The 23,420-nt window shown below is 45.7% G+C and overlaps 1 protein-coding gene across 1 annotated transcript; it reads left to right on the forward strand.

Moving 5' to 3' along the window:
- The first annotated feature begins 4,468 nt into the window (after positions 1–4,468).
- On the forward strand, positions 4,469–22,682 carry ACP6 (acid phosphatase 6, lysophosphatidic). The gene is given in 12 exon segments (XM_053447842.1): positions 4,469–4,873; positions 4,876–5,135; positions 12,298–12,426; positions 12,546–12,676; positions 13,015–13,094; positions 15,770–15,857; positions 16,739–16,871; positions 17,875–17,975; positions 20,195–20,290; positions 21,650–21,691; positions 21,693–21,813; positions 22,487–22,682. Coding segments are annotated over 12 exon segments (1,386 nt in total). The 5' UTR covers positions 4,469–4,812; the 3' UTR covers positions 22,631–22,682.
- Positions 22,683–23,420: the final 738 nt, after the last annotated feature.

A 23,420-nucleotide genomic window follows, 5' to 3' on the forward strand; every position in this document is an offset into this window, starting at 1 on the left:
TGCTGAGCAGGGATTTGAGGCAGGGGGCCTTGATGCCAGGACCTTGAGATCATGACCTGAATCAAAAGGAGACACTTGACTGACTGAACTACCCAGTTGCCCCTCTGGCTGAACTTAATTGGAGTGGTGACACTTCTGTCCAAGGCTGATCCTTCCTCCTTTCTTTATCACAGCTTCTCCCACCTCCTGAGGGATTTTGCTCTATCAGTGATTCCTGTTTGTCTTAATTGTTTCCTCTCCACTGGCAATTTTCTTCCATCTTTATAAAAATTCCCCCATACTAAAATAATGCCCTCCTAGACTCTTCATCAATAGTTCTCAAAGTGTGATCTGAAGAGCTCCTATATCAGAAGAACCTGGGATGTGTCTTTAAAACACAGAGTCCTGGGGCGCCTGGGTGGCTCAGTGGGTTAAGCCTCTGCCTTCAGTTCAGGTCATGATCTCAGAGTCCTGGGATCGAGCCCCACATCGGGCTCTCTGCTCAGTGGGAAGCCTGCTTCCCCCTCTCCCTCTGTCTGCCTCTCTGCCTACTTGTGATCTCTGTGTGTCAAATAAATAAATAAAATCTTTAAAAAACAAAACAAAACACAGAGTCCTGGCCCCACCCTGATCTAGTAAGATACATTGGTTCTCCGGAACCTGACCTCTAAAAAACACTCCAGGTGATTCTGATGCACCACGCAGTTGGAGAAAAGTGTTTAGTTACCTATTCATTACCCAATCTTGTATATACTGTGTATGTTTCACTTTCCATAGTCCTCAAATCTTCAAAAGCATCAAGCCCAGCACCCCTCTCACACACATACTGATTTGGTAGAAAAAAAGAAAACATTAAAGGAGAAAATTCCCACACTAGAAATGTAACTTCATTCATACCTAGTCTTTCTACTTTCCCTCCTGTCAACATGGAAAATACTTTCTCCTTCTGAGGCTAACTATGACTTCCCGAGTTCATTTTTCATCTTTTCCTACCTTCTAAGCACTTCACTCACTCTTCATCCTGTCTCTTATATTTTTAATCTTTCCTTCTCTAGAGTCTTCCTTCTATCAACATTTAAACATATGAACAGTTGATCCTTGGACAACATGGGGTTAGGAGCACCGGCCCCTCCCTCCTAGCATCCGCAGTTGAAAATCCATGTATAACTTTTTTAATTCCCCCAAAATTTAACTTCTAATAGCCTACTCCTGACCAGGAGCATTACTGATAACACAAGCAATCAATTAACACATATTTTGTATGTTATGTGTATTATGTACCATATTCTTACAATCAAGTTAAGCTAGAAAAAAAAGAAAATGTTGGCAAGAAAATCATAAGGAAAACACATTCAGTAAATACATACTGTATTTACTGAAAAAAAATCCATGTGCCACTATACTCATTCACATCCTCTTTTCAGCTAAGCTTCTTGAAGATGTCTACGCTGACAGCCCTTTTGCTGGCCACTTCTATTTAATTTCCACCCCACTATTTCCTTGAGACTGCTCTCATTAAATGATCCAAAATTACTTTGTTGTTAAATCCAGTGGACACTCAATCCGTACATTATTGGACTTCTCAGTCCTATATGACAGTGATATCTATTCCCTTCTTGGAAATTTTCTTCTCTTGGCTTCCTTGATATCTAACTCTTTTCTTCCCATCGCTATGCTGCTCGTTCCCACTCTCCTTCTCGGGTTTCTTTCCCTCTGCACTTCCCTTAAATGGTGGGCTCCTAGAGTCCTGTCCTAGCCTCCTCTTTTTCTCTCCCCTCTCATCCCAAGAATCCTATCCATGCCTATTGTTTCAATTAATAACTAAATGCAGAAAAGTCCCAAGTATACGTTCCTAGTCCAACTCATTCTGAGCTCCTGACCCACATAATCAATTATGTAGAATGCATTTCTACTTAGATGCCTCACAAGTCCCTTATAACATATATACCTTGGTAACTTCCACTCAGCCTCCTCCTAGGTAAATGGCATCCTCTGCAAGCTGCCCAAGCCAGGAACTTAAGAGTCACGCTTGACTCCTTCCTCCTTTTCTCTCTTGTTAACTCACCCAGAATGCTTCAACAGCCTCCTAACTGACCTTCTCCTCCTTTGCTTCCTTCCAATCCAGGTGATACCCTGGAAGAGAAGACCACAGTTATACTGGCCATTATGTCCTAAATATTTGCCATAGGTTAGGTTTGAAATTAGGCTTCAAGCTTCCTGCCAACTAAGGCAAAAATGAAGGAAAAGTAATCGTCATCTTTTTAAATGCTTGTTCTAATGCTAACACATTTCTCTAAAAGACATTTTTCAGGAGGAGATTTATATAGGAAGCAAAAAGCTTCCTATATAAGCTTTGTGGAAGACAACTTCCTCCACAACATTCCTGTGATATATCCACAATTTCATTCAGCAAGTATTTATGCAGTACTTGCTATAAGCCAGGCACCGTGCTCACGACTGCAGATAAAGCAGCGAATGTGGTTGTTTCTTATCTAATCTCACGATTAAAACCAAGTTTTGGCATCATATTAAAAGCGACTCTCTGCACACAATTTGGTGGGAGGAGGCTGGTTTCCCAAGATATCCCTGCATGATGGCAAAACCAGGGGCACAAAAAACAGTAGTTCAGTTCATCCACCTCCTCCCTCCTCTCCTGGGGCTGTCCCTGGAGCATAATTCAGGATTTCTAGTCTTTCCTTTAAACTGCTGTTTACCCACACTCCCAGCACCACCATACACCACTTACTCAATATTTACAGGACTCCCCAACGGTTGTCTTCTATGTGCCAACAAACAGTCTCTCACACTACCACCTGGAATCTGTCATTTTCCAACCTTACCTGCTCTGGCTTCCTGCAGAGATCTGCTGCTGAGACATCACCAGCACTGTTATCCGACTACACGTATGTGTCCTATCCAGACAAGCCGCTGCTATTGCTCATACAGGTCAGAGGTGCTGCTCATAATGCTTGACACATCTATGCTGAGGCGCCAGAGTGCAGGGGCGGACCTGGGTTTCCTGTCAATTCTGCCAAAGGTTACTGGCACCTGGATGCCAATGTTACATCACCTGAAGTGCTCTGATGTGCTAAAACTCCAGGGCTCGGGGCCTTCGCACAAAGGTTGTACCCTGTTTCTGCTGAACTGTTGAGAACAGCCTCTCAACCACCAGGATTACATTTCATCACACAGGTTCTGAAGCACTGTTGTCTGACACTCCTGATGCCTTATTTAGGCTAGAGAAAAGCAGTTTTCAGTTGTAATCACATCAGGATGCACCGTGCGACCTCTGAAGAGTGCGTCCATCCCACGGGCTAGGCTAGTGGGGAAACTGTGACAATGTGCAGTGTTCCAAAATGATCCTTCCCCCACAGTAGGCATTCATAACATTCTATCTTGGTGAACAAGTTTAGACCTGGGCAGGAGTCTACTCCATAATTATGGTGGTTTTTTTTTTTTTCAGATTTTATCTATTTATTTATTTATTTGACAGAGATCACAAGTAGGCAGAGAGGCGGGCAGAGGGGGGGGGGGGGGGATGCAGGCTCCCTGCTGAGCAGAAAGCCCGATGCGGGGCTCGATCCAGGACCCTGGGATCATGACCTAAGCAGAAGGCAGAGGCTTTAACCCACTGAGCCACCCAGGCGCCCCTCCATAATTATGTTTAAGTTGTCTTCAAGTTTGGTACAGTTTGATCCAGGACTAGAATTTAGAAGGTTTTTAAGAACTCGTTAGAGGACATACATTCAGACTCTTTTCCCAAAGTTCCTCCTCTCAACCCTGACCTTTGCCTTCAGATAGGCATGGCTGATTCCATTGTGCCCTGTTTGTTGCAAAGATCTGGAACGCAGGCTTCAAGCAAGCCTACCCGCAAGAGAAACCAGACCAACAGGCACCTATGGGTTGTTTAGTCACTGGACACCCACAGGCAAGACCTGGATTTTTCCACAAGGAATACTGTGGATGTGAGTGAACACATCAATGAGCTTAAAGTTCTACATGTTTGCGACACATTTAGGCCTCTTTAAACTTAGAAGGGGTCTGTAGTAAGTGAAGATTAAATATAACAATGCCTAGTGCTGCCCTTCGCAAATGATCATCACTCGGTAAGATGGTGTTGGGGCTCTTAGCGTCAGCGACTCCAGGACTTCAAGAAAATCTACACACCTTAGACTTAAATTATCCCCCTCTGCCACCCATTTTCTACCCCAGTCTTCACTGTCCTACCCTATGGGCCAGGGAAACTGGCGGATTCACTCCTACTACATTGGGCCACAGTCCGGGAGACTTGCCCCGCTGGTGCTGAAAAGCGAGGTCCACTTGTCCCGGGCTGCGAAACACCTCTAACGGGCGGGGCGGGGTGGGGGGGCGTGGTGGTGGTGGTGGGGGGGGGGGGGGTCCGCCGCGCGCCCAGCCTTGTGGGAGTTGTAGTTCTCAGAACTCAGAGGCCTCCAAACAGGCGTCACCACGGCACTCGTTTTCCCATGCTCCTATGCGCGGATTCCTCTTGGGACGAGTCCTTGGGTGGGGGAAGAGGTGTGTGGGAGCTTGCGGACAGAAAAGTGGGATCTAGGTCGTCTGTGTCGTGGATGTATGCGGCCGAGGGAACTCAGGGCTAGTTCCCGTTCCTTCGGAGCCTTGGAGGCCAAACTTGGATTCCAAGTTTAAGGTTCCCCAGAAGGTGAAAGATCGGAGCTGAGCTTACCTCTGCCGGGTCTGCGTCGGGAGCGGCCAACCCCGACCCGCGTTAAAACTCCCAGGGAGTCCTCGCTTCTCCCACCACTCTCCCACTTGGGGGTCTCCCTTAGGGCCGGGAGTCGCTGCAGTCCCTGGATGTGCGCTCCGGCGGGTGTCCGGGAACTTGGGGCGGCCGCTGAGCCCCGGCGCGAGCGAAAGTTTGTATTCGCCTTCTGCAGTTCACGTCGGGGCTTCCACCATGAGCCGCCGGTGTGTTCAGCGTGCGCATGTGGGCGCCGGTGGGCTTCCTGACCTCGCTGGCTTACTGCGTTCGCCAGCGGCGGGCGGCCGGCGCCGAGCCGCGCAGGGCGGAGAACCAGCATCCCGTGGACCGGAGTCAACTGGAGTTGAAAATGGTGCAGGTCGTGTTCCGACACGGGGCTCGGAGCCCTCTCAAGCCTCTCCCGCAGGAGGAGCAGGTGAGAGGTCGGCCTGGGCAGGGGCTGGTGGGGCAAGGACCTCGTGGTCGACCTGGGCCAGACCAGACGCCCTGAACATTCATCTTTGGAGATTTACCTTTACTGAGCTGGATTCTGGCAGGGTTCAGACCAAGGGAAAACTGCTGTAGCCAGTTCCGCCCTCAGCTCTTGAGCAGAAGCTTTGCTGGCCTGGTACTCCTAGCCCTCTTTCCTCCTAGGACCCTCCATGTGTAAGGCAGCCCTGGAACTTCATTTGTGCCCTTGATGGCTATGGTGTAGCACAGCTGGTAGCACTTAGATGCTTATTAAAGCGCCTAGGGATCTTGTTAAAATGAGGATTCCAGTTCAGCAGGTGTGAGGTAGGCCTGAGATTCTGTATTTTAACAGATATTGGGGTGAACTTGAGAACGAAGGTGTAGTGCGTTTCTGTGTGACTGTTTTGAAGGTTGTCAGGAATTGCAGGAACCCTTACGGCGGGAACCAGTGTAACTGGGAGCGGGGGTCACAGTGGGTAACAGAGCTCAACACCTTTGGAAACAAATTTTTACAGCCGCTTTCTCTTAGAGTTTGCTGGAGACCATTTGAGATCCCTTGAAGGCTGCTTTTTTTTTTTTTTTTTTTTTTTTTTTGTAATAAGTGCTATATCTGGGGGCTCTCCTTTTCTATTTTGGGTTTCTAAAACTTTTGTGGAAGGGATTTGAGGTAGGAAAGCATTTTTGATTGGCTAGTCTTGTGGCTATAATGTCTTAAAATCTACCTGATTTGGTCAGGATAATTATGACTAAAACACAAATAATTAGTTTTTTTCAAGTGATTAACCTTCCTCGTTTTGATTTTTGTGGAGAAGCAGTGAAGGTCTCTGACCTTTGATACCAGGCAGGCCTGTAATTGAAGAATTCTGGCTTCCCAGTGAGAATAAAGAGGCAACCTGAAATCCTCAGGCCCCTGGCTGTAACACTTAACTGTGGAGTGCTTTTGCATTATTAGTCCTCCAGGTTAATGTTGGAGCAAGTTCAACAGACGTCTAAACCTGTTATTTGGCATACTTTTCATGATCATAATTGGTTTCCAGAAACCCTTAGGATTGTGTCCTCACACTGTACAATGGAAAATCCAGTTTTTAAAGCTGGTCAGACATGAACTCAAACTTGTAAAGGTCTTACCACATAAATAAATAAATTTTGGCAGGCAGTTTATTCCATTATCAGATTTCTAGTTAGTCTTTCTGAATGGCTATACCACTTTGTGGTATTGGAGTATCTAGTATCCACTTTTTGGTATTGGAGTTTCTTTTTTCTTCTTCATCCTTCCTTCCCCCACCCCCTCTTCCTTCCTTTCTTTTTGATGCTTTTTCAATCCCTTACTCTTTTTGTATTGGGTTACTAAATTTTCCTTATGATTTTTGTACATAGCTTGTCTCATGTGCACTCTCTTCTCCATTTATTCTTGTTACAGAAACTGGAAAATAATATAGAGGTAAAAGACTCATGTTAAAAAACAAAGTTATCAGTGGTAGCAGGACAATAAAAGTCTGACTATCTAGGCTTAGACCTAGTATATACATTATATATACTCCCTTAAGGGGCTGAGAAAGATTTAGATTCTTACAGGACTTTATTCTGAGCCAGTACATGTGTGATGGGTACCTTCTGCCATTATGTTGGAAGGGGCAGTTTGTAGCTCAGGTAGAATGCCATCTTCACTCATCTTCTGTCTGTGTAGCCACAAAATAAGAAGCATCTGAGCCCATGGCCTTGCTTTGCAATTAGGGAAGGCACATTACCTCTCCTGCCTGTTCACATTCTCAGACTTCAGGCAAATGCATTAGACATCTTTGATTATCTCCTAAAAATTGTATGCATAAAAGCTGGGGGTGGAACCAAGCCTCTTTCAATTTAGGCTGTGAGCAGGTGTCATCAGCTTCCTGTAATTTGTTTCTGGATGTTTTCTCTCAGGTTTCCTTTTCAAGATCCAGTTTGGTAGAGGTTGTTACTGGGATTTTCTAATCTTCCTGCTTCTGCTATTAACTGTAGTTAGAAGGGACTACCTGGCAACAATTCCGAAACTACAACTGCCTTTGGTAGATGTCTCCAGACTTCTGACTGGTTTATAGATGAACAAAAGTGACAAGTCACTTCATTCAGTTATCTTGCAAATCTTCAGAAAGTGGCATTGTCTAAAATTAGATTTTTTTAAATTTATTCATTTGAGAGAGAGAGAAAGAGCACAAAGAAGGGGAGGATCAGAGGGAAAGAGAGAAGCAGACTCCCGTCTGAACAGGGCACCTGACACAGGACTCAATCCCAGGACCCTGGGATCATGACCTGAGCCGAAGGCAGATGCTTCACTGGTGTCTGGTGTTAGCCAGACAGGTGTCCCTAAAATTAGATGTCTTATTGAGTTGTTTTCTTTTGGCTTCAGTGGCAATTGACTTGTCTTCCTCTAGCAGTGCTTGGGAAATAAAGCTCTGGAACTTGATTGGCTCTTTTTTCTGATTATTAGGTTAGATCCAAGTACACATTGACAAGATAAATGGGCCCTGCTTTCAGAGTTCCCTCAGCTCACCTCTAGGCAAGATGGCCTCCAACTTAGGCGGGTTCCTCAGTTTTTTATAAAACAAAGTCCAACTTAGCTCAACTCCACTCTTGATTAAGGAATTTGGGTTCCTATTTACTTGATAATGTAGGCAAGGTGGAAGCATACTGACAGTCTTATTGTTACTTAATACTTACCCAAAGCTCAGCTAAAGAGAAGCAGTATTCAGGAAGCAGTGCGTGAAGGATATGCCAGTGAGTCCATTCATTACTCTAGAACAGTGTTCTTAACTGCTTGTCTTGGCAGGACATTGGATTCAACTGGGAGCTTTAAAATGCTAAGGCCCAGGTCTCCCTCCTAGAGATTCTGATTTAATTTACCCAGAGCATGCAGACATGGCAACAGCCTCTCTGGTGAATCTTTAGAATTATCTGGACTAGATAGCATTAAAAAAGCTGAGGCCCCACCCCAAGAGATCCAGATGTGATGAGCTCAGGATGGACTCAGGCATTAGTTTCTTTTAAAATTATGTTTCATAATGCCAGTGTGCAGCCAAGGTTTAAAAAACCATTGCTTTATTCTAAAATCTACACCGGAAGGGTTTTGCTTAGTTTTATGTAGGTTTTTTTTCTTTTACCTTTGGAATGTGGCATATCAATCCAGTATAGTATTGTCTTCACAGAAATGTGCTTTGGTGAGATCCCATCATTCTGTGTTGAGGAAACTGAGAAACAATCCCACAGAACTCATTGCTGTGACTACTGAAAAGATGTTCATTATATACTCTATCCTCTTTATGAGGACCCTTGGGAGGAATTTGTCTGTTAGCATTAGAAATGGTGTGCTTCTCCCGAATAGTTGTCTTGCTTTATCTTTAGGCTTGTCTAGCTGATTGAGTTTCTCCTTTACATAAAGCCAGGAGGCTTAGTGGCTGAATCTTTGGCCCAGCTACAATTAAGCCTGTGGATCTTTATAGTGCTATGTTTTGGAGATACATTATTCTTGTATCCAATTTTTTTATCCCTATACTTGTTTGCTTTGGTCTTTCTCGCCTACCTTGAATTGGTTGTTTTACTATATTTTAGGTCTTGTTATCATCTACTTTATGTTCTTTTAAAAATGGGGCATAAATAAGTAAGTAAAATTATAAAGTTAGCCTTTGCCACTAACTTGGAAGCTGAAGAGCCAGAACAAGAGTGAGAGTGTGTATATGGAATAGACACCATGTATAGAACTGGTGTATCATCTGTTAAAATTTTGAAAACATGTACCGCAGATTTGACATGACCTAGATTTCCTAGATTTCTCCTGGGAAATACCAAAGATCCTCTGTTGACTGATGTGCTTAACAAGAGGAGATTTCTCTCTCTCCTCTCTCTTTTTTTTCTTTTCTTTTTTTTTTTTTTTAAGATTTATTTATTTATTTGAGAGAGGGTATGAACAGGGAGAGGGGCAAAGGGAGAGGGAGAAAGAATCTCAAGCAGATTCCCTGCTGAGTGAGGAGCCAGATTCTGAGACCATGACCTGAGCCGAAGTCAAGATTCAGATGCTTAACTGGCTGAGCCACCCAGGCGCCCCAGGAGATTTCACAGTGAGGCTGACTAGGCCTTGTGGACTTGGTGTGAGGACCTGGACTAAACACTGGACTTACAAGATTGGGTAATTCAGCATTGGCTGTAAAAGAGATATGCTGAAAGAGAGTAAAAGAGATTCCATTATGGGAATATGCTGGAAGCCCTGGGAACACAAAGGAGGTACATCAACTTAAAATGTCCAAACTGGACTCAGCATGTCACCTGTCTTCTGAGTTGGTCTTAGTTTTTAGTCATGGAGGATGTCTTAATCACCTTAGACACCCAGGCTCAAAATCAAAGGAAGTTTTTTCTTTATTCTTCCGTGTTCACCTACCAACATAGGCCCCAGATAAAAGTTCATGGACTCACTTGCCAGGTTTGACTCACATGTTTTGCACCTACCCCTTCTATTCCTACTGCCCTAGATGAGGCCTTAGGCCCTCATCAGCTCCATTGCAGACATCTTGAAATTGGCTTTTGCATCAGTCTTCCCATTGCAGTAATGATCTAGGCTGTTGGTTTTCAAACTGTTCTTTGGAGCCTGTAATCTAGAGAGATGCCTAGTGACTGGGGCTCTGTACTCCCACTCCTACTTCAACTGGAAGAACTCCAGTTTTTGGCTTTGTATATGGAAAGCTAAAGTCAATTCTATTTGGTATTTGCTACTGAAAAAAATCTGAAAACTGCTCCAGGTTCTGGCAAACCAAACCACTTCTTCCTATAAGCATTCTTCACCATCTCTGTTTTGCTCAAACTTCTACTGATTTTGGAATTCTGAATAACAACCCTCTCCTTACCTACCTCTCACTCTCAAGTCCACATCTTTCCTTGTCTAAATCCTCTTCACTTCAAAGGGCCATTCCCTGTGTGAAACTTCTTGAATTCCCAGCCAGGAGAGAAGGTCTTTCTTGTCTTTGAGCTACTAGTGGCCTTCATCTGGTTTTCTTGTAGCACATAGTTTATTTTAGTGCTATCATTTATATTCATAGCTCGCTGTCTCTACTGACCTTGAAAACCCAGAAAGGCAGGGTCCTATTATCTCCGACTTTGTGTCTCTCCACAAGGTCAGGAGTTGTTAATTGTACCTACTGTGTGCCAAGCTCTTTTGCTAGGCTTTCAAAATGCAGGAGTAATAGACCAACCCATCTCCGTTCTCAGAGCAGGACTACTGAGCAGGACAGACTAGTAGTAAAGGAGCCTTTTCTAATCCAGTTTGGTAAAGGTTACCAAAAGGGCCACTGAGGCTGCCTTGAGAGCATGGGGCATGGTCACAGCTTCTGGCAGCCATTTAAGCCATCTTGTGGAATGAGCAGAAATCTTTCCAGATGAAGGAAAAAGAAAATTTCACGTAGAAGAAACACAAGGTTGAAAGGCCAGGGAAGTGTGAGGATTGGTGATTGGAGACAAGTTATATGGCTAGAGGCTAAGTCTGTAGGACTGGGAAGAAATGGTGAGGAGACAGAGGGAGGGGCAGAGGCCCTGTGAGCCCTTAATGGGTTTATGCAGGGAAGTTAGAGGATCAGAACTTTGAAAGGAGCCACAATTAAAGACAGTGGGAAGAAGGTCTGTGTTCTGAACACCCAATCTTCTGATACCGGTTGCTGTAACACCTGGCTGCAGGTGGGAACACCTTTGAAAAAGTGCCCTTTTGAAAGAATGGAGGGCTTCCTGAAGGAACCTGGGATTCCCAGTGGTGCTTTCCTGGGCTATTTCTGGAGGGGCCAAGATAAATATGATGATCCATGACAGAGTAAGTTTTCAAATGTTAGTTTTAAAACAAAACAAAGTGGGTGGGGAATAGAGTTAAATATTACTCTTGTGATTTTAAAGTGCTGTAGTAATTCAGATGAGAAGACAGCATGCTAAAAGCTAGAGTAGTCAGTGATGGAAAGTAAGACTTGAGCTATCATTGGACCTTGAAGAGAAGCTGGATGGGCAATAGGGACAGGAATCTCTCCAAGCAAGGGAAGCAAGCTAAAAAGAAGATGCAGAGGAAGCAATGAGTATGGTCTGGTTTGGAGAGGAGAGAGGCATAGTGACAGTACAGCTGGGGACAGGGGCTGGGCCAAGGTATAGAAGTTCTGGAAGGCCAGGTGCTTATCTCTTGAAACATTGGGGAAAAGCTATTGATATGATGGAAGTGGCTTAACAAGATTCATGGAGCGGGTAGATAATCTGTGTAATAAGGTTTTACACTCTGACAGAAAAAAGAAGGACCTTTGGGAGTGACTTTTTTCTAGCCAGTTATCAACAGAGCTTAGTGCATGGCTGGTGAAGCAGTAGGGGAGAGCTGGAGGTTTGAGTTTTGGGGCCTAGCAGAATTATGGTATCATTGTGAGTGACGTAGTATGTTGAGAAGAGGAGCTGGTATATGGGAAGAAGAAAAGACTTTTGTTTTTAAAATTGAAGTCCTCACATCTGACTCAATGAATGTAAGAGTTTCATGGGCAGTTGGAGCTCTGAGACCTGTGGGCTACTGGTGATGTTGGAAGCCATTACAGTACAGTGGAGCAGGAGCCACATTGCAAGAAGAAAAGGAAGATGGTGAAGAAGTGAAGTTTCTTGGGGGCAACTACTTGTTTGAGAAATTGGTTTGAAAGGAAGGGAATAGGTGGTAGTTAGAAGGGACATTGAGTAGAGCCTTTAAGGGTGGGGAGGCATGGAAACCTGCATGGGGTTGATTCCTAAAAAATTCTTACAAGTATAGGCTCACTGAGATTATATTATGCTCATTCATTTGTTCGTTCATTCATTCACCAAGTGTTTGCATGCCAGGCATTCTGGTCATTTCTCCCCTTTACTGCAGTCTGGGCTTCGTGCCAGAGCAACATCTTAACAGTGAGTACTAGTGGAGCAATAACAGGAGTTGGGCGAGGGACGGCTGGAACAATCAATTACAGTCTTTTCTTCCCTTAATTGGAGCTAAAGTTTCTTTCCTTCCCATGGGAAAGTTGTGGGTGATTCCAGCTATGTCTTCCAGGTGGTGCTGGGTATTACCACTGTAAGTTTCAAGAGCCTTCTAAACAATGTGTTGTTTTTTGTGGTCACAACAGGCAGAGGGGAATCTCCAGCTACTAGAGGTCCCACCCCAAACTCAGTTTGATTACACCGTCACCAATCTCACTGGTGGCCCAAAACCACATTCTACTTTTGACTCTCAATACCATGAGACCAAACTGAAGGTGAGTAATGCTTCCTTCCTCTGGGAAGCCCACTATAAAGTTTCCATTGTTCTCTCTGGGCTGAGTTTAGCAGGCTGTGAGGTATTTTCGTTCTTCTCTATGTCTCTGCCCCACATTAGGGGGGCATGTTTGCCGGACAGCTGACCAACGTGGGCATGCAGCAGATGTTTGCCCTAAGAGAGAGGCTGAGGAAGAACTATGTGGAGGACATCCCCTTTCTTTCGCCAACCTTCAATCCAATGGAGGTCTTGTGAGTCACTCAAAAAAGGGGTGTTGCACCCAGTTTAAGGTCTTAAGCATGAGGAAACCCATACTGACCCCCCAGATGGTTCCTGTTCTCACCCAACATAGTGTGGGGCAGTTACCTTGTATAATAGGATCCTGTGAACATATGGTCGTTGGAAGTGACATTCATTGGCTTTTGGATTCCTTGGGGCAGCCATCCCACAGAGAGATAAAGGATTCTTCCCAGCCCCATAGCTCCCCTTATGTGATCTTAAAGCCTCCTAGATGTTCTGTAGGATAGGGTAGTATATATACTTGAATCTTCCTTTTATGAATGTCTCTGCTTTTTTTTTTTCCTTCCAGTGTCTGTTCCACTAATATATATTGAAATCTGGAGTCTACCCGGTGTTTGCTGGCTGGACTTTTCCAATGTCAGAAAGAAGGTTCGAGTTTGGAGTCTAGAAGTCAGCCCCTATCCCAGAGGACCCTTCTTCTTGCTTCCAAAGCCCTCCCCGCCCTCTTCCTTGGTGCCTGTTCCTTTGGTTTCTCTCCTGCACATGTGGCTTCCATGCTGTACCTACTCTAGTGGGCCGTCCTTGTCTGGCCTTCCGCTGCCCTTGCCATCCTGTCCTCCACACCTACAGTGATGTGTCAGCCACTCTGAAGTGCCTGTGGCTCCTGACTTCTCCTCTTAAGCTTCTCCACAGGCTGCATGAGGCAGCCCTAGCCAGGTCTTGTGAACAGTGTTGGGGCTTTTTGCTTAGGTAAGACACTACTGAAAAGGAAGGCAGACAGGAGGGACACTTAGCTGGGATCCAAGCCTGTTGCTATTGCTCTGGTCTTGGTTATAATCCACAGCCTGACCCAGATGGTATTAACAGTATTCTGTTCAGCTTCGCCTCACTGAGAAGGTCTAGTGAGTTGGGGTTTTGACGTGTTCAACCCGTGAATGATCACAGCTAATAGTACTCAACCTTTCACCACTGAGGACCACATTTATTATTTTCCCTCATGGATCTCATGTCTTGAGGCCCTTCGACTAGCAAATGGAACTGCATTTTGTCATTTGTACTTGATTCAGATTTACATTTAATTGCTGGTCTGAGTTTCATATCAACATGACCTCACCAATATTAAAATACTAAAATGGTGCCATAAGGCAAAGGTTCTTGCTTCACTTCTTTAGCAGTATCTCAAATAGATATAAAATTTCTGTCAGCTTTTAGAAAAATAAACTGTGTAAAATAATAGAAACCTCTAGGCCAGAGGAGGCTGGCCTTACCCCACTCTGGGTTGGGTACAGCTGCCAATTCCAGCAGCAGTTGGATGCTGAACATAGCGTGTGTCTGGGTAACATAGAGCAAACAGAGTGTGCTGCCCTTACTTCCTAGAGGCCGCTGGACTTTGGAATAATCCACAGTGCCTGGCCTTCTGGAAACTCTTCACTTGCCAGCTTCTAAAAGGCAAGTGTCCTCATCCTCAGAAACACCGGAAGTATGATTAGAGTAGCAAAGCTGTTTCTTAGAGGCAGCCTGACTTACCGGCAGGCCTCAGACTGAGACTGCCCCCAAGGGAGGGAAGAGACTCCCAACAGGGAGGGAAGTGGTAGCATCACTAGCCACCGGGCCCAAACATCCTGAGACTCTAATTTGACCGTGTACCAAATCTTTTTTTTTTCATTATTGCTTTGTATATACTAATCTGTTTAATTCTTTTTAATAACCCTATGAGGTAGGTAATATTATTTCTAATTTACAGATAAGAGAATTAAGGCACAGAGAGGCTAAATGACTTTCCCAGAGCCACAAAGCTGGTAAATGGTAGAATAGGGATTCAGACTCTGGCAGTCTGGTTCCAGAATCCATACTCTTCACCTTTATGCTGTGCTGTTCAGAGGACACACATATTTGGAGAGGGCCTCTGGTCATTTGCTCAACAAAGTGTGTCTGAATTTTGATATTATGGTAAAGTTACCATATGCTACTGGAGTTTTGACTATCAACAATTGAGAACAACTCTTTGGGGTTTAGATTCACCTAATCACCCCACATACTGACTTCAGTGAGTTCCAGAGAGCTGCTGATAGAAGTTCTTTCTTTTGCCATCAGAAGTCAGGCTTGATATGAGTGGAAGGCTAAGCTACCACAGGCCCTTGCCATATCTGGCACAGAGCAAAGCATGGGAAGGTGTTAGAGCACCTCAATGGGAGGGGATAAATGTACTTGTAAGCTCTGAGCAGCAGCAAAGCTACTGGAAGGTGTACAGTTGACCTTTGAACAACATGGGTTCAAACTGCATGAGTCCACTTACACACGATTTTTAAATTTTTTTATTTTTTGGTAAATACAGTATAGAACTACAAATGTATTTTCTTAGGTTTTTCTTAATCACACTTTCTTTTCTCTAGCTTACTTGATTGGAAGAACACAATATATAATACATATACAAAAGATGGGCTAATCACCTATTTATGTTATCAGTAAGGCTTTCAGTCAACAGTAGGCTGTTAGTAGTTAAGTTTTTGGGGAATTAGAAGTTATATGTGGATTTTCAACTGTTGGAGGGGGAGATCAGTGACCCCAACCCTCAGTTGTTCAAGGGTCAACTGTATAAGAAACTTTGTTTGTGGCCTAATGTGTGTCTCTTGGCAGTTCATCTGGAAACCTGGCTTTCCTTTTGGGCAAGGCTCTTGTGGCCTTGTGGTCACCTTTCTTACATTATTATGTGCTGAGTCATCGTATTGGCCTAGAGGATTGGACTTTGAAAAGCAGGAAAGTCACCTAGTTCTGATAGAGTTGGGGACAGCCCGTTCTTTGTTAGAATGCCTGAAGGCAGAAATCTTTGGGAATGGGTCAGGAAAGTGCCAGTCTGATCCAGGTCTGTGCCTGCTCTAGTCTATATGTGGCTCAGTAGGAGGGGCTGTGCCAGATAGAACAGGCTGCTACTTGCTTTCTGTCTTTCTCAACCACCGGAGAGCTCTTGTTGGCAAGGCCAGGGCATGTTGAAATTAGTAACCTTGATGGTCTGCCTCCTGTAGCAGAGAGGGGAAGACAGGGATGGGGATGCTGGGTGAACAAGCTAAAGCCTCTTCCTGCCTGTGCTCCCATCTTCCCTCCAGGACCCATCGTCATCCATGCTGATGAGGCAAGCTCAGAAGTCTTGTACCCCAACTACCAAAACTGCTGGAGCCTGCGGGAAAGAACCAGGTAACTGCCCTGGCACCTTGCTCACCAGTAGGGGACAGACAGCCTTTTATTCTTGCTGGCAGCCTCTGCTCTGAACTGAGGCCCTGCCGAGGCTTGCCAGGTTGGTGGATAAGGGTGGGAAGGATTGCTTTACATTAAGTCTTGACCTTGCTGTCCAGGAAATGAAGAAGCTCTTGTTCACAGTGACAAGCTCATAGTGAAGGTGCAGCAAGCTCTCTCCAGCCACATGCCGGGCAGGAGAGATGGTATGTACAGCCTGAGCCGGGAGCGCCTTAGAAACAATTGTCCTTGTGACCATCATGGGCTCATAGAGGGTAGATGAAAACACCAACAGGTTAAGTGAAAGGTGATTAAGCCAGTGGTTGAACTGCAAATCCAGAAGGGCAAGCAGAAGACACAGATTTCCCTTCTCTTACTAATTTGCTGCCTTGCAGAAGAGATTGGTTTGGACTGATGACATTTTTCAGTGTTAAGATATTTCTGGGCCACACGAAGTATATGTTCCACAGAAGAGAGAGAAGGTTGTTTGCAAGCGGACCTAGGCTGTTGTATTGTTTTTGGTGGAATGGAAGAAGATGCTATGCTAGAGTGGAATCTGGAAATTCAGGCTTTTATTCTGGCCCTGGTCCCTGCTATCTTACTTTTTTTTTTTCTTTTTCTTTTCAGCGTAACAGTATTCATTGTTTTTGCACCACAGCTATCTCATTTTCATAAGTCATGTGAACTCCTAGAGCCCCAGTTGTCTCGTATAAAATGGGAATACCAACTAACCCCAATGTCTTGTTATTGAGGAATGAATGAGATCCCAGTTGATGAATGAGATATGCTTTGTGAACTGTGTATTACTCTACAATATACAGGATTACTTTTTTTTTTTGCAGAGGCCAGAGGCAGGCTGCTTCTTTGCAGCCAGGAATCTCAGAGGATTTGCAAAAGGTGAAGGAAGGAATGTGCATCACCAGTAATGATGGAGTAGACTTCCTCAGCCTCTTTGACAATATGGCTGCTGAGCAGGTTGGATGACTGTTCTCCTCCAGCCCCTGGGGGTGGAGGGGTCAGGGATAGGCACCTAGGCAGGCTGGCTCCTGAGTTAGAACTGGGTAGAGGGGAGTGGGTGGAGGCTGCTGTGGTAGGACTTATAAGTGGAACGGCTGTCAGAACTGAGGGCTAGGCCACAATTGGGGGGGAGTCCTCATTTGGTTAGGCGCATGGATATTTAACTAAATCAGAATTTCTTAAGGCATGTTCTCCAGAATACCGGTGATGTGAGTGTGAATATTTTGGGCAGGCAGGGGTGGGGTGGGTGACGGGTAGCGGGGGTTGTTGTCTAAAAGTTTTGGAATCCCCATTATATCACTTTTTGGAGAGTCTGTATGCACTGAAGCATATTAAAGAATCTAAGCAGTAAAAAAAGAAAGCTGGTCAGTCTTTAAATCTACTTCCCCCAAACTTACTTAGCCTAGAATCTTTTTCATCTAATAAATACTGAAGACCACATGATGTGAAAGTCTTCTGCAGATTCAAAAGCCAGACTCCCAAAGGTGCAGTATAGCCTGGATCCTCCTTCCCTCTCTTGTCAGGATGACAGTGTGCCCTGAAGGCAGAAAGGTCCTGTGCTTGTGGGTAAAATAGGGATACGGTTATAAGATGAGGGTTTATATAAGGTATTTACATGGCATACTTTTTAGAAATCCATTTTGGGGAAAATGAAAGTCGTGTGGAAACTTATGAATTCCTTACTTTGTTTTTTATTATTTTTTATGGTTTTAAAAAATACAGATGTTTTAAATAGGTGGGGAGCCATCAGAAGGGGAGGAAAAACAGCTCTTTTTCTCCCCCTTGAGCCTTCAGATCTCTAGGAATTGCTTCAGAAGGGCCTTGGGGACATAGCTTTTGGAACTGTTAAGCCCCTCCCCAAGAGAAGATAGGCCCCGAAGGTTCTGTGAAAGCCAAGCAGCTGCTAAACTCAGTGAGCGAGAAGCGTTTCTTTGTAAGACTGTCCCCGTGGTCCTTTCAGGTGCACAACCTCCTGAGCTGCCCCACGCTGCAGAGATTTGCACGGATGATTGAGCGGAGAGCAGTGGACACAGTCTTGTACGTTATGCAGAGGGAAGACAGGTGAGCAGCCTCGTCAGCATCAAGTCATGCTTGGCCAGGCCTCTCAGCGTGTGGGCATGGGGGTTGGGGGGCGTCCCCTGGCCTGCTCACACCTGCCAGCTGGCTCTCTACATGTGCTGAGGTAGAAATCACTATGTTCTGCTGGCCTGCTGAATGGATACAGCCCTAAGTCCTTAGCCTTTGGAGCAGGGACTGGTGCCGTGGGGCTTCTGTTCGCTGTTACACAGAACCAGGAGCCACCACTCGGCTGAGTTTCTCTTAATCACAGACTTCCTCCCCTTTCACTTTACCTTTCAAAGGGCTTGGGTCGGGAGAGCTGATGGAGGAATACTGACTGCTCACTTTGTTCATCAGTCTACAGCTTACAAGGCATTTCCCTGTTCTCGCTCCGAGGGAGATGTCATTATCCCTGACCACGGCTGAGTCTGCCTTTATAGATGAAGAAACGGCCTGGGTGATGCGGGCTTTCTCACCTAGGCTTGGCTAGCATGTGGCAGAGCTGGGACACAGACCAGATCTTCTGGCAGTCCTGTGTTTTTTATGTTGTTGGAACTTAGGGCTTTGTTTTCAGAAGGTCCTTTTCTTGTCTCCCAGAGGGGAGTTTCTCTCTTATCAAATGAAAAAAAAAAAAAAACAAAAACAAAAGAAAACACCTTCTTTGATTGGTTAAGAAACATTTGGCTTGCACTCAGAATAGGTAAGTTGATAGAGGAGGCGATGGGAAAAAGAGGATCAGTCCCCGGGAGAAAAAAAGGATCAGTCCTGGGGAGGAAAAAGCAGCTAACATGTCAAGAATTCGCAGGGCCTGGTGCCATAAGAGTAAGATTAACCTCTGGCTGCTTCTCTCCCGCTCAGTGTCAGTGTGTCCAGAAGGCTCCTGCCATGCCACTCAGCTTGTGACCACTCACTGTGATTTTTGTCCCCTTCCCTCATCTGTTCCTGAAGTAGCCCCACCAGACAGACCTAAATTGTCACTCACAATCCTCCCCTACACACACACACACACACACATACATACACAGCATAGGTACTTTAAGCTTCGCAAGCCATGCATTATCTGTTGCAACTATTCATCTCTGCCCATGTGGCACAGAAGCAGCCATAGACGACATACAAACAGCTGGGCACAGCTGTATTCCAGTAACACTTTATTTACAAAACAGGCAAGTGGCTTGGATTTGGACAACGGCCATAGTTTTTCCTCCCCATGTAAAGCATTTTAAATAAGATCTGATTCTTCTTTCCATTTCGGTTAGCCCTGATTTCACAAAACTGATGTTTCTTCAAGGACAAATTAGAAGGCCTCACAGTGCCATCCCAACTTGGCCTGGCCTACGTACATTCTTCTGGAAAGTATATGTTGCATGTGGTATTGGTTGCCTACTCCTCATCCACTGCTTCAGCGTTCCTTGACTTAGAAAGGTTGTCCTTTATTTACCCAGTCATCATGAAAGAAAGATTGGTCTAAGCCGGTCATGATGACCCCACTCCCTTTGGTCCATGACTGGGTTCTGGGAATTCTGGAAGAAGGGTTTTCCTCATCTTTGATCAAAGGGGAGAGGCACCAAAGCCAAGCATTTTGGATGCTCGCCAGCACAGCCCCCTGCTTGGTTTAGCACTGTGGGATGATAGGCGTGGAGTTGCAGTAACTGCCTTGTCATCCTAAGGTGGCAAAGCCGAGGGTGAGAGTGGCGAAGCCACAGCATCAGCCCTGCAAGTGAGCACTGCCACTGACCTCTGTGTCACACCACATAGATAAGACGGGTCCCTGCCGTCCAAACTCCAGAGAAGCGGGGCCAGCCCCTTGGAAGCAGAGTTCAGTATGCTCTTCCTTCTGATTGCTTGTCTAAGGGCCTTTGTAATTCTTGGAATAATTAATTAATTAATTAATTATTGAAATAGTCTGTCCTTCCCAGCTTTGTTCTTTTATTACTGGAGGCCTAGTTCTTCATGACTACTCCCGGGTACCAGTCCATCGCAGCTGTGTTTGTACCAGGTCTGTGCCCTGGTGCTTTTGTTGTTGGAAGTCTCTGTGTGCACAGAACCCTCAAACTGAAGGCAGTGCCATTTCTCCCCTTCCTGCCTGTCGCTGTCCCTCATGCATTTCTTGTCTTCTCAGCTCCGTCTGATTGGGCTTCTGAGGTCCTGGGGGCAGGCCCAGCCTGCCTTCCTCTGTGCCAATGCCCACTGGCAGCTCCAATGTTGTTTACTTGCCATAGGGAAAGCCTGCAGATGGCTGTAGGCCCACTCCTTCATATTCTGGAGAGCAACCTGCTGAAAGTTGTGGACCCTGCCACTCCAGCAGACAAGACCAGGTACTGCCACAGCAACTCCACTTTGTGCAGCTGAGGCCAGGAGGGGCCTCTGGCTGCGGGGAGGGAACTCCGGTTTTAGGGGGGCCAAGAACCAGGCTGACAGTGGAATTGTTAAAGAGGCCAGGAGTCCCAGAGACATTCTCAACATTGTTACCTTTCTTCCTGTGGCACCCATCCTACCATGGTTTGAAATTTTTATGTTAACAAGAAAGAACTCTGTATTTGTTTTTTTCTTTTCTTTTCTTTTCTTTTTTTACTAACTGAACATGTGTGAAAGAGTAGCTAATTATGATGTCACATGGACACACATAATAGATGGTTTTGTTCAAACACCTTCACTGAGTGTAGAGAAGGGTATGATATCCACCTGGCATTTTAAATGTTGGAAGTAGCTTCTGAACGTCCAGCGCCACTTTTGTAGTACCTGGAACCCCAGTTAGGGGCACAGATTTGAAGTGTTATGTGTCCTGGGCCCTGACGGAGCAGAGCATGGTCCACGGATGAGAAAAAGAGATTGTATGATAGCTAGAAACTAACGAGCCTGAGAACAGGAGGGGCCGGTGAGGTGCAATAGGAACATTCAGGAACTTTGGGTCAGATTTATTTATTTTTTATTTTTTTATTTTTTGGCCAGATTTATAATAGCAGATCGTGCCCATGCCCTTCCCTATCCCTCTCAGCACCTGCAGTGACAGTATATTTCTAACCCGTCCTTGTCGCCTTGCCCCCCTTCCCTTGTATCTGTAGAATACTAGTGCTACTCTTCTAGTTTAGGAGTCAACACATAAAATCCTTGATCTTTCCAAAGAGAGAGGTACAGGGGATGGGCAGATAAGATTAAAATGGCTCCAGTTTTACTGATGAAAGCTATTTGGAGACCATGTTGAAGGCCATACAAGCTTCTTAATATTCCTTTGAAATGAACTTAATTCCCCCAAACTACAAGCCTCCCAACAAGGAAGAGAGCATGCTCTACTAAACTCATCACACGGCTGAGCATAGGAAGAACATTTGCCACAGGTAGGCAGATCCCAAGGAGGGAAGAGAGAGGTAGGGCCAAGCCATACATGCTCGGTCTCTAAAGCTCACCTGGGGAGGAACGAGTGGGTGGGTGGACAAGCAGATGGGCAGGAAGGGACCAGGAGAGCTACTCCAGTGGGGATCCCTCCTCATAAAAACATGGGAGTGGGAATAATGTCTCCCCCCACCATCTCCTTCAGAGAAATTTTATACCAAGCTCACTGACTTCTAGATGTCACCTGATTGCCGGGGCAAGTGTTTCTTACTCAGAGGAGGCAGGCAGTGTCCTGGCCTCCAGAGTCCTGAGGTAAAGGACTGTGGACTGTCTTCTCCTTGCAGAAAGCTGTATCTCTACGCAGCTCATGGTATGACCCTCATGCCTCTTAATCACCCTGGGGATTTTTGACCACAAGTGGCCCCCATTTGATGTTGATCTGACCATGGAACTCTACCAGCACAGGCAATCCAAAGAGTGGTTTGTGCAGCTCTATTACCGCGGAGAGGTAAGTCCTGTGAGGTGCAACTGGGTGGTAGCTAGGCACCCTCCTTCCAGCCCACCCATCTGCTTTAGCACCAAATCCCCCTCCTTGGGCTCAGGGGAGTCTCCTTGGTACAGTCAGCTCTCTAGATCCAATGGAATGACTCACAACCATGACCAGGGATACGGCAGAACTGGAACTGTGGTGGCAGGCTGGGACTTGGGCCTTATGGCATGTCTGCTACAGACTGCTTCTAGAAAAGGGACTGCCCTCCTCTTCCCCTGAGTGTCTCTGTCAGGATGTAACACCCTGACTGGGAGGCCTGTTTTGAAAGTGAATGATGGTGTCTTTGGGAGGCAGTGTGTGTTGTCAGCGTTGTGTGGGCTTTGACTGCTTCCACAGGCTGCTATCCAGGGCACATGCTAGAGCACCCCCCAGAGATTAGACCTTTTGCTCTCCCAGCTTAGGGGTGTAATGTGACTGTGTCTCCCCAGTCAGTTCTGCAAGCAGTTCTCGAGTGACAACAAGCAGGGCATGGTGTTCCCACTCTGGAAGCTGACCAGGTGGTGGGGCCTTCTCAGGTGTTCTGTGTGTGTTTGCGCACTCCATTGGGTCAAACCTCTCAGACCTCTGGGCACAGGGGAAGATAGTGGGCTGGGGTCCTTAGGGGCGTGGCTGAGTTTTATCTCTTCCACAGGAGCAGGTGCCAAAAGGGTGCCCTGACCGGCTCTGTCCTCTGGACAAGTTCTTAAACACCATTTCAGTTTATACCTTGAGCCCAGAAAAATACCACACACTCTGCTCTCAAGTCCAGGTGATGGAACTTGGAAATGGAGAGTGACTGATTTCTACAAACAGAATGTTAGTTTTTCAATAAATGCCTTTACACACTGCTTCTGGGTGTCATGTTTGGGGAAGACAGGAATAAGGGTTAATGTATTTTAACAAGGGTTTTATTTCCTTGCTGTGGTTATACCAAGGTCTCTTCTTGAGAGGAAGAGAGATGTTGAGAGCAAAGGGACATTTCCTATTTTGTGGCTTGATTTCCATGCCCGGAAGCCTCTGCCATGCTGCATACTGGGGCCATCAGGACCTTGCAGAATTGTGTTGCTTCTGGGACTTAAGTTCTTTTTTCCTGTCTTCATTTCACAAACATATATTGAGCACCTACTAAGTAGTGGACATTATAAAAATGAAAAGGTTCTGCCAAGTTGTTTCAGCCCTGTGGGAGAGGCAGATAAGTCAGTGATGACAATGCAGTTGCAGTATGTTTCATTCATAGCATCAGGGGCTATTTGGGTACAGAGAAGAAACCTCCCAGCCCCAGCCAGCAGGAGCTGGTGTGAGGTGGGGGGAAGCAGTTTAGAAAGGCTTCTAGGGGGGCGCCTGGGTGGGTCAGTTGGTTGGGCGACTGCCTTCGGCTCGGGTCGTGATCCTGGAGTCCTGGGATGGAGTCCCACATTGGACTCCCTGCTCGGCAGGGAGTCTGCTTCTCCCGCTGACCTCTCTCCTCTCATGCTCTCTCTCTCTCTCTCTCAAATAAATAAATAAAATCATTAAAAAAAAAAAAAAAGAAAAAAGAAAGGCTTCTAGGGAAGTTCCGTCCTGATCTGAGTAGGAAAGGTGAGTAG

The sequence above is a fragment of the Lutra lutra genome, chromosome 4 (genome assembly GCF_902655055.1).
Source record: "Lutra lutra chromosome 4, mLutLut1.2, whole genome shotgun sequence".
Taxonomy (NCBI): Eukaryota; Metazoa; Chordata; class Mammalia; order Carnivora; family Mustelidae; genus Lutra; species Lutra lutra.